This window comes from Oncorhynchus mykiss, chromosome 11 (assembly GCF_013265735.2).
Source record: "Oncorhynchus mykiss isolate Arlee chromosome 11, USDA_OmykA_1.1, whole genome shotgun sequence".
NCBI classification, from domain to species: domain Eukaryota; kingdom Metazoa; phylum Chordata; class Actinopteri; order Salmoniformes; family Salmonidae; genus Oncorhynchus; species Oncorhynchus mykiss.
The window spans coordinates 6389845-6407147 of NC_048575.1; the positions used below are offsets into that span (position 1 = coordinate 6389845).

Below are 17303 nucleotides of genomic sequence, written 5' to 3' on the forward strand. Positions count from 1 at the left end.
ACAGCTGCTAAGACTGTTGTGGAGAAGAGGACCCGCTGGGTACAGCTGCTAAGACTGTTGTGGAGAAGAGGACCCGCTGGGTACAGCTGCTAAGACTGTTGTGGAGAAGAGGACCCGCTGGGTACAGCTGCTAAGACTGTTGTGGAGAAGAGGACCTGCTGGGTACAGCTGCTAAGACTGTTGTGAAGAAGAGGACACGCTGGGTACAGGCGCTAAGACTGTTGTGAAGAAGAGGACACGCTGGGTACAGCTGCTAAGACTGTTGTGGAGAAGAGGACCCGCTGGGTACAGGTTCTAAGACTGTTGTGGAGAAGAGGACACGCTGGGTACAGCTGCTAAGACTGTTGTGGAGAAGAGGACCCGCTGGGTACAGCTGCTAAGACTGTTGTGGAGAAGAGGACCCGCTGGGTACAGCTGCTAAGACTGTTGTGGAGAAGAGGACCCGCTGGGTACAGGTTCTAAGACTGTTGTGGAGAAGAGGACCTGCTGGGTACAGCTGCTAAGACTGTTGTGGAGAAGAGGACCCGCTGGGTACAGGCGCTAAGACTGTTGTGGAGAAGAGGACCCGCTGGGTACAGGTGCTAAGACTGTTGTGGAGAAGAGGACCCGCTGGGTACAGCTGCTAAGACTGTTGTGGAGAAGAGGACCCGCTAGGTACAGCTGATAAGACTGTTGTGGAGAAGAGGACCCGCTGGGTACAGCTGCTAAGACTGTTGTGGAGAAGAGGACATGCTGGGTACAGCTGCTAAGACTGTTGTGGAGAAGAGGACCTGCTGGGTACAGCTGCTAAGACTGTTGTGGAGAAGAGGACCCGCTGGGTACAGCTGCTAAGACTGTTGTGGAGAAGAGGACCCGCTGGGTACAGGCGCTAAGACTGTTGTGGAGAAGAGGACCCGCTGGGTACAGGTGCTAAGACTGTTGTGGAGAAGAGGACCCGCTGGGTACAGCTGCTAAGACTGTTGTGGAGAAGAGGACCCGCTGGGTACAGCTGCTAAGACTGTTGTGGAGAAGAGGACCTGCTGGGTACAGCTGCTAAGACTGTTGTGAAGAAGAGGACCTGCTGGGTACAGCTGCTAAGACTGTTGTGGAGAAGAGGACCCGCTGGGTACAGCTGCTAAGACTGTTGTGGAGAAGAGGACACGCTGGGTACAGCTGCTAAGACTGTTGTGGAGAAGAGGACCCGCTGGATACAGCTGCTAAGACTGTTGTGGAGAAGAGGACCTGCTGGGTACAGCTGCTAAGACTGTTGTGAAGAAGAGGACCCGCTGGGTACAGCTGCTAAGACTGTTGTAAAGAAGAGGACCTGCTGGGTACAGGCGCTAAGACTGTTGTGAAGAAGAGGACACGCTGGGTACAGGCGCTAAGACTGTTGTGAAGAAGAGGACACGCTGGGTACAGCTGCTAAGACTGTTGTGAAGAAGAGAACCCGCTGGGTACAGCTGCTAAGACTGTTGTGAAGAAGAGGACCCGCTGGGTACAGGTGCTAAGACTGTTGTGAAGAAGAGGACACGCTGGGTACAGGTGCTAAGACTGTTGTGGAGAAGAGGACCTGCTGGGTACAGGTGCTAAGACTTTTGTGAAGAAGAGGACACGCTGGGTACAGGCGCTAAGACTGTTGTGAAGAAGAGGACACGCTGGGTACAGCTGCTAAGACTGTTGTGAAGAAGAGGACCCGCTGGGTACAGGTGCTAAGACTGTTGTGAAGAAGAGGACCCGCTGGGTACAGGTGCTAAGACTGTTGTGAAGAAGAGGACCCGCTGGGTACAGGCGCTAAGACTGTTGTGAAGAAGAGGACACGCTGGGTACAGGTGCTAAGACTGTTGTGGAGAAGAAGACCCGCTGGGTAGAGCTGCTAAGACTGTTGTGGAGAAGAGGACACGCTGGGTACAGGCGCTAAGACTGTTGTGAAGAAGAGGACCCGCTGGGTACAGGTGCTAAGACTGTTGTGCCAGCATGAGATGAGGACTTGGGGATTCCTGGATTTCATCACGGTATGATTAGGTTAGCCTAGTCAGGTCTCTAATCTACAATAGAGGCTCACAAAACTAAGACTGCACGATATGGGAAAATAATGAAATTGCTATTTTACTTGCAATATAGATCAAAACACTCGGTTGAACTGTTGGAATCATATAAATGCAATTTGTTTACTGATTCAATGGTTGGTGTTGACAGACAGGGACTGTAGAAGTTGTTATGACAGGGTAGGAACCAAGGTGTTGGTCAGAGCTCTTCCCAGGGGACCCTTATTACATTCAAATGTTATATTCACGGTGTTTGCAGCCTCTTGAATATGGATATTGCACATGTCAATATTGCAATCCTGATTAAAATTTGATTAAAGATGCACTCTGGAAAATGTGTATAATTTAGTAGTTTTGAATGTGTTGCTCACAAACCAAAAGTAGTCCTCTTTTTTTTGTGTACTATGTCATCCAATTGTGTACTATGTCATCCAATTGTGTACTATGTCATTCATTTCGTTAGACATGTTACGAATGTAGCAATTTATGTGATAACCAATTTGTTGTGCTTAAGATCCCGGAGTGCATCTCTAATTGTGCAGCCCTACCCAAAACTATTTTTTTTAAACGTCATTGTCCATGACCTCTCTGTGTGTTGTCAGAGCAGAGAGATGTAATACTCTGTCTCTGTGTGTTGTCAGAGCAGAGAGATGTAATACTCTGTCTCTGTGTGTTGTCAGAGCAGAGAGATGTAATACTCTGTCTCTGTGTGTTGTCAGAGCAGAGAGATGTAATCCCTCTGTCTCTGTGTGTTGTCAGAGCAGAGAGATGTAATCCCTCTGTCTCTGTGTGTTGTCAGAGCAGAGAGATGTAATACTCTGTCTCTGTGTGTTGTCAGAGCAGAGAGATGTAATCCCTCTGTCTCTGTGTGTTGTCAGAGCAGAGAGATGTAATCCCTCTGTCTCTGTGTGTTGTCAGAGCAGAGAGATGTAATACTCTGTCTCTGTGTGTTGTCAGAGCAGAGAGATGTAATCCCTCTGTCTCTGTGTGTTGTCAGAGCAGAGAGATGTAATCCCTCTGTCTCTGTGTGTTGTCAGAGCAGAGAGATGTAATACTCTGTCTCTGTGTGTTGTCAGAGCAGAGAGATGTAATACTCTGTCTCTGTGTGTTGTCAGAGCAGAGAGATGTAATACTCTGTCTCTGTGTGTTGTCAGAGCAGAGAGATGTAATACTCTGTCTCTGTGTGTTGTCAGAGCAGAGAGATGTAATACTCTGTCTCTGTGTGTTGTCAGAGCAGAGAGATGTAATACTCTGTCTCTGTGTGTTGTCAGAGCAGAGAGATGTAATACTCTGTCTCTGTGTGTTGTCAGAGCAGAGAGATGTAATACTCTGTCTCTGTGTGTTGTCAGAGCAGAGAGATGTAATACTCTGTCTCTGTGTGTTGTCAGAGCAGAGAGATGTAATCCTCTGTCTCTGTGTGTTGTCAGAGCAGAGAGATGTAAATCCCATTCATGTTTTATGGCGGGTCACAAAGCCCAGGTTTAATTAGTAAACAAATTAAATATTTACAATGTGATGAATTAAACATCCTCTTTGGTCTTTGTGCTTCCATTGCCTTCATTCCTTATTCTACTCTGCTCTGGCAGTGTAGCCCACAGAACAAGAGACCGTTCAGCCTTAATAGAGCTCTGTGCTGCTCTCCAATCATACAGGAATGTGCTTACTACCGTATATTAGGAAGGGTAATTGCAGACAGACCCAAATAATGTCTAGGACACACGTTGCTTCTGTAAAGATAACATTAGATGCATATTTCTGGGTTTCTACACATGCGTTTGACAGGTTTACCATCATGTTGTGGGTCTTGTACTAGGTGGGGCTGGAAACACCAATGTTGTAGGTCCTGTACTAGGTGGGGCTGGAAACACCAATGTTGTAGGTCCTGTACTAGGTGGGGATGGAAGCACCAATGTTGTAGGTCCTGTACTAGGTGGGGCTGGAAACACCAATGTTGTAGGTCCTGTACTAGGTGGGGATGGAAACACCAATGTTGTAGGTCCTGTACTAGGTGGGGCTGGAAACACCAATGTTGTAGGTCCTGTACTAGGTGGGGCTGGAAACACCAATGTTGTAGGTCCTGTACTAGGTGGGGCTGGAAACACCAATGTTGTGGGGTTCACCTGTGTAGTATTTAGGCCTACTATATATGTTGACTGTATATTAATCTCTAAAATATCTGCTGAATGACTACTAGTATGAGGTAACACAGCGTGTCCACGTTGTTCCTCGTCCTCTGCGCTATCCGCTTTCACGCCATCTCTCAGATGTGACAATGTTTTCCGTTATCAGATTTGTTCTCTCTTTCTGGTAATGACGTCCGGCCGTGGAAGTCAATAGGGCCTGTAATGACGATCAGATGGGTTGAACGCCCTTCTTCAGCCCTGAGCCCAGTAATAAAGAACCGCTCTTCTCTGCTTCCCCCCCCCCATCCTCTATCAGTCATGGGAATCGCATCCCTGCTAACTAACTGCTTCTGTAAGGCTGCAGGAAAGGAAAGGGGGACTTTGCTGAAGAACTGGGGGGGGGGGGGGGGGGGGGGGTCATTGAAATGGATCCACTGCAGCAAAAGGCATGTATTTTGGAGTCATGAAATGTTCAATCCAAGACAGGACACTTCTGTCATGTACTGTAGTTACATAAAATGATTTTAGGTCACCATAACAATAATAAGTTAAGATTTCATTTCAGACATGGTATCTGGGCAACATAATGAAACGTGTGACAGAATCAAGGGACGTTAGCCTAGAGATACAGTAAAAAAGATCTACAGTATCTTGTTTTGTTTTGTTTTACAGCGAAGAGAGAGAGATCAGTGTGGCTGTGTGGATTTCACAGTGTTGGAAGCGCGAGACAAGGTTAGTGTCAAGAGAGAACGCCACCCACAATCTACCACAGAGGAGGGTAATTCCCGTCCTCCAGGGCCTGATTGATGACACAGTTTTACCCCCCAGGCCCCAGAGAACACCACCTGACTCCAATAATCACATAATCATGATCTTCAGTTTAGAACGCAATGTGATTAATCAGCTGTGATTGGCTGGGGGATGGAGGGGGAGTGGCACCAATCAGGACTGGAGTTGCCCTCCCCTGGTGTAGCACTTAGATGGGAGCATCAAAGTTTCTAAAAGATGAATAATATCTCACAAGAGACCCTTTACCCACATAAATGTTGTTTTGCTCAACGAAATGACGGAAAATAATCCAAACTCACCGGGCACCCACTGGTTGAATCAACGTTGTTTTTTCGGCGCGGAACCAACGGTGGAATAGACGTTGAATTGAGGTCTGTGTCCAGTGGGAAGTGTTTAAATGTCCATAGGTCTTGAGTCGGTGACATTCAGGCTCGTTCTTTCTAGTTGGCGTTCACTCAGAAAGGCCCGTTTGATTTGATTTTGTGTTGATTTTGATTTGATTTTGTGTTGATGCAAAGCAAGCATCTGCTCAACATCAGACTTTGATATAAAGCAGGCCGTGCTCATCATGGCTGACTGATCAGCTTTCTTTCGTGCCCGTCGTCACGCCCCCACGGGCCTGGCACGTTGGACTCACACCCATTCACACCTCCTCCCTGCCCCTCCCTCCTCTGGACAAGGACAGGCATTAGGGCAGAGGAGTAACGGGGTCAAAAGGGAACCTCCTAAAATAAGACAATTCCACGTCACGTTTTGTTTATTTTGCCACCTCTGGTTATGTCCGTCACTGAGGGTTGATCAAATACAAGCCTGGGCATGTTCGTAGAGTGTCTCAGTTGGCTGACATTTATCAACGCAAGAGGGTCTTTTCATTTATCAAATCAAGTCTGTTTTCCGGGCTCTCTTGAGATGAAGCATCCCGCGCTGAAAGATTCGAGACTGAGTTGTGAAACCTAATCCAATCTAGAGATTTAAGCTAGGCGCTGATAGTGTTGTAGACGTCTACCGGAGTCACACTTGGCCTTAGTGGATTTCTGAACTTGTAATAAAACATGACGATCATGTAGGGAGGTATGTTTGCCTATCTAATGTAGCCAGTGGGATCAGGTCAGGCCTCTACATCACATTTCACGCTCATTTTCATTTCCGGACCATATGTTTCATTAGCCCCATCTGTCAGTGTGGCTCTGTTGTGGCTCTGTTATGGCTCTGTTTAGGCTCTGCTATTTCTCTGTTGTGGCTCTGTTTAGGCTCTGTTATTTCTCTGTTATGGCTCTGTTATGGCTCTGTTGTGACTCTGTTATGGCACTGTTTAGGCCCTGTTATGGCTCTGTTTAGGCTCTGTTTAGGCTCTGTTATGGCTCTGTTTAGGCTCTGTTATTTCTCTGTTGTGACTCTGTTATTTCTCTGTTGTGGCTCTGTTTAGGCTCTGTTGTGACTCTGTTATTTCTCTGTTGTGACTCTGTTATGGCTCTGTTATGGCTCTGTTATTTCTCTGTTATTTCTCTGTTATGGCTCTGTTGTGACTCTGTTATTTCTCTGTTGTGACTCTGTTATTTCTCTGTTATGGCTCTGTTTAGGCTCTGTTATGGCTCTGTTATGGCTCTGTTGTGACTCTGTTATTTCTCTGTTGTGACTCTGTTATTTCTCTGTTATTTCTCTGTTATTTCTCTGTTGTGACTGTTATTTCTCTGTTATTTCTCTGTTATTTCTCTGTTGTGACTCTGTTATTTCTCTGTTGTGACTCTGTTATTTCTCTGTTGTGACTCTGTTATTTCTCTGTTGTGACTGTTATTTCTCTGTTATGGCTCTGTTTAGGCTCTGTTATTTCTCTGTTGTGACTCTGTTATTTCTCTGTTGTGACTCTGTTGTGACTCTGTTGTGACTCTGTTATTTCTCTGTTATGGCTCTGTTGTGACTGTTATTTCTCTGTTGTGACTCTGTTATGGCTCTGTTGTGACTCTGTTATTTCTCTGTTATGGCTCTGTTGTGACTCTGTTATTTCTCTGTTGTGGCTCTGTTGTGACTGTTATTTCTCTGTTGTGGCTCTGTTATGGCACTGTTTAGGCCCTGTTATGGCTCTGTTTAGGCTTTGTTATGGCTCTGTTGTGGCTCTGTTTAGGCTCTGTTATGGCTCTGTTTAGGCTCTGCTATGGCTTTGTTATGGCTCTGTTGTGGCTCTGTTTAGGCTCTGTTATGGCTCTGTTTAGGCTCTGTTATGGCTCTGTTGTGGCTCTGTTTAGGCTCTGTTGTGGCTCTGTTTAGGCTCTGTTATGGCTCTGTTTAGGCTCTGTTTTGGCTCTGTTATTTCTCTGTTTAGGCTCTGTTTTGGCTCTGTTATTTCTCTGTTTAGGCTCTGTTTTGGCTCTGTTTAGGCTCTGTTATGGCTCTGTTTAGGCTCTGTTATGGCTCTGTTTAGGCTCTGTTTTGGCTCTGTTATTTCTCTGTTTAGGCTCTGTTATGGCTCTGTTCTTTCTCTGTTATGGCTCTGTTTTGGCTCTGTTATTTCTCTGTTATGGCTCTGTTTAGGCTCTGTTTAGGCTCTATTTCTCTGTTCTTTCTCTGTTATGGCTCTGTTTAGGCTCTGTTTAGGCTCTGTTATTTCTCTGTTTAGGCTCGGTTATTTCTCTGTTTAGGTTCTATTTCTCTGTTATTTCTCTGTTATGGCTCTGTTTAGGCTCTGTTTAGGCTCTATTTCTCTGTTATTTCTCGGTTATGGTTCTGTTTAGGCTCTGTTTAGGCTCTGTTATGGCTCTGTTTAGGCTTGGTTATTTCTCTGTTTATGCTCTGTTATTTCTCTGTTTAGGCTCTATTTCTCTGTTATTTCTCTGTTATTTCTCTGTAATGGCTCTGTTTAGGCTCTGTTATGGCGTTGCTATGGCTCTGTTTAGGCTCGGTAATGGCTCTGTTATGGCGTTGCTATGGCTCTGTTTAGGCTCTGTTATGGCTCCGTTATGGCTCTGTTATGGCGTTGCTATGGCTCTGTTTAGGCTCTGTTATGGCTCCGTTATGGCTCTGTTATGGCGTTGCTATGGCTCTGTTTAGGCTCTGTTATTTCTCTGTTATTTCTCTGTTATTTCTCTGTTATTTCTCTGTAATGGCTCTGTTATGGCGTTGCTATGGCGTTGCTATGGCTCTGTTTAGGCTCTGTTATTGTGGCCTTTCTGCCACAAAGCAGGAAAGTACTTTGGTAAGACATGTCTGCCACTTCTGTCCTCAGCTCTATATATGGGTGAAGAATGAGGAAGAGGATGTCTCCAGGAACCTAACCTCATGCTCAATGTACGTCAGCAATACGGCCAACCGTCGGGGCCCTAGACGGGCTCCGGTTTTAATCACGCCACAAGATCACGCTAAGGCCCTTATGTCCTGCTAAACTCTTTTACCTTGAGGTCGTCAATCAGGAAGTCGCCCCATATATATGAAACCTCTGGCCAGAGAAGCACCTTAGTTTACCGCTATAGAGTACAATGATGCATCAACAGCATGTTTGTGGACATGGGATAAGGAAGTGACGACAGGAGAGTTCAGAGAGTGAAAGTCTGTAATCTGTATCAGTATTTGCCGTCGGGTTGATGGGCACAGGATCAAATGTGTTTCCACAACATAAAAGACACAGCACTGACAACATACAGACTCACAACACAGAAGAAGGGTTAACTTGTTAAGTGTGCCGTACTGTTTCATAGATTAGTGATTGAGGCGATTTGAAGACCACTCACCCAAAACATTCTTGATGTGTGGAGTCGCACATCTTACAAGCATTTAGAGAATGTTTCAGCATGCCGTGCCTTCAACATGGTTGGCTAATTGTGTAAATTACAAAAAAATCGATATGTTGTCCAGAGGCAACAAGTTGAATACAGATAAAGCATACTATATGACCTTTGACCATACCATTTGACCTTTGACCATACTATTTGACCGTTGACCATACTATTTGTCCGTTGACCATACCATTTGACCTTTGACCATACCATTTGACCTTTGACCATACTATTTGACCGTTGACCATATTATTTGTCCGTTGACCATACTATTTGTCCGTTGACCATACTATTTGACCATTGACCATACTGTTTGACCTTTGACCATACTGTTTGACCTTTGACCATACTATTTGACCTTTGACCATACTATTTGACCGTTGACCATATTATTTGTCCGTTGACCATACTATTTGACCATTGACCATACTGTTTGACCTTTGACCATACTATTTGACCTTTGACCATACTATTTGACCGTTGACCATACTATTTGACCTTTGACCATACTATTTGACCTTTGACCATACTGTTTGACCTTTGACCATACTATTTGACCTTTGACCGTACTATTTGACCCTTGACCATACTATTTGACCTTTGACCACACTATTTGACCGTTGACCGTTGACCATACCATTTGACCTTTGACCATACCATTTGACCTTTGACCATACCGTTTGACCTTTGACCATACTATTTGACCTTTGACCATACCATTTGACCCTTGACCATACTATTTGACCTTTCAATTAGAACTTGTGGCCTAACCGCCACCCAAATATTGTGTCATGTAATGGAACTAGAAACCAAAGAGTAGTCATCACTTATTTATATTTATAACAACCTCATTAAAAAGTCATGACTACATGACCCTTCTAAATTCCCTGCTCTAAGTCCCTCCTATAGATATCGTATCAGTTCTTTTACATTCGATGTAGAGTGGTTGTACCCGAGGTTTCAACGCATCAAATAAAATCCCAAAATGTATTTGTCACACGCGCTGAATACAACAGGTGTAGTAGACCTTACAGTGAAATGCTGAATACAACAGGTGTAGTAGACCTTACAGTGAAATGCTGAATACAACAGGTGTAATAGACCTTACAGTGAAATGCTGAATACAACAGGTGTGGTAGACCTCACAGTGAAATGCTGAATACAACAGGTGTAATAGACCTTACAGTGAAATGCTGAATACAACAGGTGTAGGTAGACCTTACAGTGAAATGCTGAATACAACAGGTGTAGGTAGACCTTACAGTGAAATGCTGAGTACAACAGGTGTAGTAGACCTTACAGTGAAATGCTGAATACAACAGGTGTAGGTAGACCTTACAGTGAAATGCTGAATACAACCGGTGTAGTAGACCTTACAGTGAAATGCCGAATACAACAGGTGTAGTAGACCTCACAGTGAAATGCTGAATACAACAGGTGTAGTAGACCTTACAGTGAAATGCTGAATACAACAGGTGTAGTAGACCTTACAGTGAAATGCTGAATACAACAGGTGTAGGTAGACCTTACAGTGAAATGCTGAGTACAACAGGTGTAGGTAGACCTTACAGTGAAATGCTGAATACAACAGGTGTAGTAGACCTCACAGTGAAATGCTGAATACAACAGGTGTAGTAGACCTTACAGTGAAATGCTGAATACAACAGGTGTAGTAGACCTCACAGTGAAATGCTGAATACAACAGGTGTAGTAGACCTTACAGTGAAATGCTGAATACAACAGGTGTAGTAGACCTTCCAGTGAAATGCTGAATACAACAGGTGTAGGTAGACCTCACAGTGAAATGCTGAATACAACAGGTGTAGTAGACCTCACAGTGAAATGCTGAATACAACAGGTGTAGTAGACCTTACAGTGAAATGCTGAATACAACAGGTGTAGTAGACCTTACAGTGAAATGCTGAATACAACAGGTGTAGTAGACCTCACAGTGAAATGCTGAATACAACAGGTGTAGTAGACCTTACAGTGAAATGCCGAATACAACAGGTGTAGTAGACCTTACAGTGAAATGCTGAATACAACAGGTGTAGTAGACCTTACAGTGAAATGCTGAATACAACAGGTGTAGTAGACCTCACAGTGAAATGCTTTACTTACAAACCCTTAACCAACAATGCAGTTTTCAGAAAATGCATAAAAAATGTAAGTAATAAGAATTATATCAGTTGAAGTGTCGTTGCAGGTCTGATGATTTATCCAAATGAGCTGTGTGAGAATTTTTTATTTTTATTTAACTAGGGCAACTGGGTAAACTGGGATATGACTGAAGAGTTAATCAGGGTAAACTGGGATATGACTAAAGAGTTAATCAGGGTAAACTGGGATATGACTGAAGAGTTAATCAGGGTAAACTGGGATATGACTAAAGAGTTAATCAGGGTAAACTGGGATATGACTAAAGAGTTAATCAGGGTAAACTGGGATATGACTGAAGAGTTAATCAGGGTAAACTGGGATATGACTAAAGAGTTAATCAGGGTAAACTGGGATATGACTAAAGAGTTAATCAGGGTAAACTGGGATATGACTAAAGAGTTAATCAGGGTAAACTGGGATATGACTGAAGAGTTAATCAGGGTAAACTGGGATATGACTAAAGAGTTAATCAGGGTAAACTGGGATATGACTGAAGAGTTAATCAGGGTAAACTGGGATATGACTAAAGAGTTAATCAGGGTAAACTGGGATATGACTAAAGAGTTAATCAGGGTAAACTGGGATATGACTGAAGAGTTAATCAGGGTAAACTGGGATATGACTGAAGAGTTAATCAGGGTAAACTGGGATATGACTGAAGAGTTAATCAGGGTAAACTGGGATATGATTGAAGAGTTAATCAGGGTAAACTGGGAAATTACTAAAGAGTTAATCAGGGTAAACTGGGATATGACTAAAGAGTTAATCAGGGTAAACTGGAATATGACTAAAGAGTTAATCAGGGTAAACTGGGATATGACTAAAGAGTTAATCAGGGTAAACTGGAATATGACTAAAGAGTTAATCAGGGTAAACTGGGATATGACTAAAGAGTTAATCAGGGTAAACTGGAATATGACTAAAGAGTTAATCAGGGTAAACTGGGATATGACTGAAGAGTTATCAGGGTAAACTGGGATATGACTGAAGAGTTAATCAGGGTAAACTGGGATATGACTGAAGAGTTAATCAGGGTAAACTGGGATATGACTAAAGAGTTAATCAGGGTAAACTGGGATATGACTGAAGAGTTAATCAGGGTAAACTGGGATATGACTAAAGAGTTAATCAGGGTAAACTGGGATATGACTGAAGAGTTCTTTATTTCCTCTTTCAAATATTATTTGGTGAATCATAGGTAACTGTCATTTGTAATAAGTTTCAGTAAAATATTTCTGATAGCATTTCTGTGTTGAAAAAAAAATTAATATTTGGTACATTTTCCCCCATAATCCATCCAGTTTTCTTTATTTTATAATATATTACACTGGATCTTTCTTGAATCAGTTCCTCCATTTATTTTTGTTTTTCCTCTAACTTATTCTGTGCCTCTATGGTACAGTTTTTATTGCTATCTAACTGTACTGTTAGTCCTTCAATTCCCTTTGTTAATACGGACTCTTTTGATCTAAATGGCTTTTGTTTTATAGATGAGTACTGAATTGCATGGCCCCTAAAGGCACATTTAAAAGTGTCCCGTACAATAAGGGGATCTGCTGTACCTACAGTATGTTATGTCAGAAAAAAATCTGTTATAAATGATTCCCGACCTAGTTAAAAAAAAGTTGTCAGGCTTTGAAAACATTTCCAATATCCTCGCCCACGTGGAGATTCTGGAAGAGCATGCCAATTACTTGATGGTCCTGACCGCGTTCTGTCCCCTATCAACACACTTGAAAAAAAAAAAATGTTGGTGCCTTGAGAGAATGACAATATTGCCGTTGTTGTTGTTGTTGTTGTTGTATACACCATCGCAGGTAATTATTAATGCATGACCTAGGTATGTTTGTGTAAGTAAAATACATGTATACATGTATGTTTATCGTTACATTTGCAATGCAAATAACAATGTCTTCCACCAGTGAGGTAACTAATGCGGTAATGTCATTCTATACTCTGAATTGAACATTGCAAACAAGCTTTTGACCTTGTTCCTCCCACCCATTATTCAGGTCCTCCCTATACAATGTCACACAGTTGCTTTTAACATGTTCGTCTCTTGTATGTGTACAGTAAGCGGCTGAACGGCGAGCAGGTGTATGTATTTAGGATCCTAGGGTGACACCCCCTTTGTCTGCGCTGGCCTGTGTATCTGCTTGAGTGGTCGCTGGCAAACAATGCCCATAGGACTTTTGGTTCCCTCAGGATCACAAAAGGGCCATAAGTGAGGGGGGCAAACTGTTACTGTTGAGCAGCGCAGAGAAGTACAGGTCTGAGGACCCAGCACTGAGAGGTGTTTGCCCAGGCTTCATGTGAAACGGAGAGGATCTTTGTCGGCCCAACACCATTGTTGGAGTCTGTCCTCTGTAATCACAGTCAAACCAGGCTGCTAGGCTCTGAGCTCAGACAAGCGAAATGATTCTCTGCTCCACTGAATGTCACTTAGGCCTCCATACTGTTCATCTTAATGTGCTAGCAATGAGCTAGCTAGACTAGGCGATGTGTAGGAGGCAGCTATTGCTACGTTGGTAACTTATAGAGCAATTCATTCTCAGTCAGCAACTCTTACTGTTAATTAATTGTATGATTTTCTTGCAGAATATAAAGTTGCACTTAACAAGGTATTGAAACGTTAATCAGCTGCTATAAAAAATATATATTATGACAAAATTAAATGTTTTTAGGGCCAATTCTTGGTATTTTAAGACTATACCAACCACATACAAATACATGTTTCCATCTGTGTACGTACAGTGTGTGGTTTATAAACAGAGCAACAAACAGAAACGTCCTCTCACTGTCATCTGCCTTTATTTTCAGCAAACTTAACATGTGTAAATATTTGTATGAACATAACAAGATTCAACAACTGAGACATGAACTGAACAAGTTCCATAGACATGTGACTAACAGAAATGGAATAATGAGTCCCTGAACAAAGGGGGGGACAAAATCAAAAGTAACAGTCAGTATCTGGTGTGGCCACCAGCTGCATTAAGTACTGCAGTGCATTTCCTCCTCATGTTCTGCACCAGATTTGCCAGTTCTTGCTGTGAGATGTTACCCCACTCATCCACCAATGCACCTGCAAGTTCCCGGACATTTCTGGGGGGAATGGCCGTAGCCCTCACCCTCCGATCCAACAGGTCCCAGACGTGTGTAACGGATGTGAAACGGCTAGCTAGTTAGCGGTGGTGCTAGCTTAGTTAGCGGTGGTGCGCGCTAATTAGCGTTTCAATCGGTGACGTCACTTGCTCTGAAACCTTGAAGTAGTGGTTCCCCTTGCTCTGCAAGGTCCGCGGCTTTTGTGGAGCGATGGGTAACGATGCTTCGTGGGTGACTGTTGTTGATGTGTGCAGAGGGTCCCTGGTTCGCGCCCGGGTATGGGCGAGGGGACGTTATACTGTTACACGTACTCATTGGGATTGAGATCCGGGCACTTCGCTGGCCATGGCAGAACACAGGAAATCATGCACAGAACAAGCAGTATGGCTGGTGGCATTGTTATGCTGGAGGGTCATGTCAGGATGAGCTTGCAGGAAGGGTACCACATGAGGGAGGAGGATGTCTTCCCTGTAACGCACAGCGTTGAGATTGCCTGCAATGGCAACAAGCTCAGTCCGATGCTGTGACACACCGCCCCAGACCATGACGGACTCTCCACACCCAAATCGCTCCCGCTCCAGAGTACAGGCCTCGGTGTAACGCTCATTCCATCGACGATAAACACGAATCCGACCATCACCCCTGGTGAGACAATACCGTGACTCTTCAGTGAAGAGCACTTTTGGCCAGTCCTGTCTGGTCCAGCGACGGTGGGTTTGTGCCCATAGGTGACGTTGTTGCTGGTGATGTCTGGTGAGGACCTGCCTTACAACAGGCCTACAAGCCCTCAGTCCATCCTCTCTCAGCCTATTGCGGACAGTCTGAGCACGGATGGAGGAATTGTGCGTTCCTGGTGTAACTCAGGCATTTGTTGTTGTTGCCATCCTGTATCTGTCCCGCAGGTGTGATGTTTCGAATGTACACATACTGTGCAGGTGTTGTTACACGTGGTCTGCCACTGCGAGGACAATCAGCTTTCCGTCCAGTCTCCCTGTAGCGCCGTCATAGGCGTCTCACTGTACGGATATTGCAATTTATTGCCCTGGCCACATCTGCAGCCTTCATGCCTCATTGCAGCATGCCTAAGGCACGTTCACGCAGATGAGCAGGGACCCTGGGCATCTTTCTATTGGTGTTTTTCAGAGTCAGTAGAAAGGCCTCTTTAGTGTCCTAAGTTTTCATAACTGTGACCTTAATTGCCTACCGTCTGTAAGCTATTAGTGTCTTAACGACCGTTCCAAAGTGCATGTTCATGAATTGTTTATGGTTCATTGAACAAGCATGGGGAACAGTGTTTAAACCCTTTACAATGAAGATCTGTGAAGTTATTTTGATTTTTACGAATCATCTTTGAAAGACCTGGTCCAGAAAAAGGGACGTTTCTTTTTTTGCTGAGTTTAGATGTTGTACTATTGCAGCCATAGAGCTAATTTGAGAACTCGTTAAGACTGTGGAAAAGCCATTGCTTGTGTAACTCAATTCTAAACTCTTTGGAAAGCTGTTGTAGTAAAAAAAAATCTTTATTAGATGAAAATGATAGTTGATAGTGATATATAAAAGTGTTTGCATATCTGTCCAGTTTTTTGTGTATTACTGTGATTTAACAATATAATCCATCTTTTGAACTTCTATTGGTCAAAGATGCATTTGAGCATTTAAATGTTGTTAATCAAGCAATTGATAACAATGCATCAACAACCATGAACCCGTTGGCAAGTGTCCGGTCTCCCCCCATTGCCAGTTTCAGGACCTATTACCGATTGGCAATTTGAGATCGGGAGCTCACAACATGCGCACTGGAGGCAGCTTAATTAATAAATCTAGGGGCAAGCTTTTCAGAATGGCTGTTCCAGCAAAAATGTATATGGGGTGGAAAAAAAGGTTGGCCCATCACAAAATGAGGGAAGGGCCCAAATTGGGCATTGTGGGCAATGATTGGTGCAGAATCTGGAAGAAGAGAGCAATTACGGAATACCGTCCAATCAGCGAAGGGCTGTACTGTACTGTACATTAGGGCTGGGAATTGCCAGGGACCTCACGATACGATATTATCACAATACTTTGGCGCCGACACGATATGTATTGCGATTCTCACGATTCTACATGTATTCCGATTCAATACTGTGGTTTTATAGCGATTCAATACTGTGATTTTATAGCGATTCAATACTGTGATTTTATAGCGATTCAATACTGTGATTTTATAGCGATTCAATACTGTGATTTTATAGCGATTCAATACTGTGATTTTATAGCGATTCAATACTGTGATTTTATAGCGATTCAATACTGTGGTTTTATAGCGATTCAATACTGTGATTTTATAGCGATTCAATACTGTGATTTTATAGCGATTCAATACTGTGATTTTATAGCGATTCAATACTGTGATTTTATAGCGATTCAATACTGTGATTTTATAGCGATTCAATACTGTGATTTTATAGCGATTCAATACTGTGGTTTTATAGCGATTCAATGTTCCAAGCATAATGCTCACCATATGCCTGTTTCAGAGGGACATCAGAGAGCAATTGGCTCCCAATATAAAAAGAAGATGGAAACAAGCTATGATGGAAAAATACTGACATTTTGGTGCAGGAATGTCACTATATATAACTGTCCACCCCCCCCCCCCCCCCCCCCCCCCCCCCCCCCCCCCCATCACTACTGTATATTCGGTTACCATGCTGTCACTGGGTTCGCCATCCAAAGCCTAATGTCCTGTAAATCAATCTGGTTCTATGTGGTTAGAGGATTGATTACTCCATTGTATATGTCTCGGTACTGTTCAATACAAGTACATGTAACAAACACCATGATACTCTAACTCTGTACAGATGAGAGACGAAAGGGTGGAGTTGTTTTCTATTATCAGGGATTGTGATAGAATTAAAGGTTTTTGGTTAGAGTTTAGAGTTAGGGTTAGGGTTAGGATTAGGGTTAGAGTTAGGGTTAGGGTTAGAGTTAGGGTTAGAGTTAGGGTTAGGGTTAGAGTTAGGGTTAGGGTCAAAAAAGCATGAAAAATATTAGAAAGTACAGCATATTACACATAACAAATGTTATCACAGGTCAGCTCTGCTTTGCTTTCTAACCAAATGAGTGAAACAGACAAAATATTTCGTAGTTGAACAGAGAGAACAGAGAGAAAGAAAGAGAGACGGAAGAGGGGAGAAAACATCTGAGAAAAGAGAGAAAAACATAGAAAAGAGAGAAAGAAAAAGAACTTGAGGGGAAAAAAAAAGCTAATCCAAACAGCAGTTAGAGGATCATAGCGAAGCAGATGACACAGAAAGGGAGTAATTGCTGTGAATGTGACAGAGGGCAGTTATGGG

General features: G+C 43.4%; 1 protein-coding gene across 3 annotated transcripts in view; it reads left to right on the forward strand.

Annotated features, from left to right (window-relative positions):
- The window catches only part of LOC110536538, a 101049-nt gene that overhangs the window by 10401 nt on the left and 73345 nt on the right, over nt 1-17303 (forward strand). For 2 of the 3 annotated variants that reach the window (XM_036934740.1, XM_036934742.1), the window contains exon 4: nt 4820-4879. The exons of the other annotated variant lie outside the window; for it this stretch is intronic. In XM_036934740.1, the coding sequence (XP_036790635.1) occupies nt 4820-4879 (60 nt within the window). The remainder of the gene's footprint in view (nt 1-4819; nt 4880-17303) is intronic. 3 annotated transcript variants of the gene reach the window in all.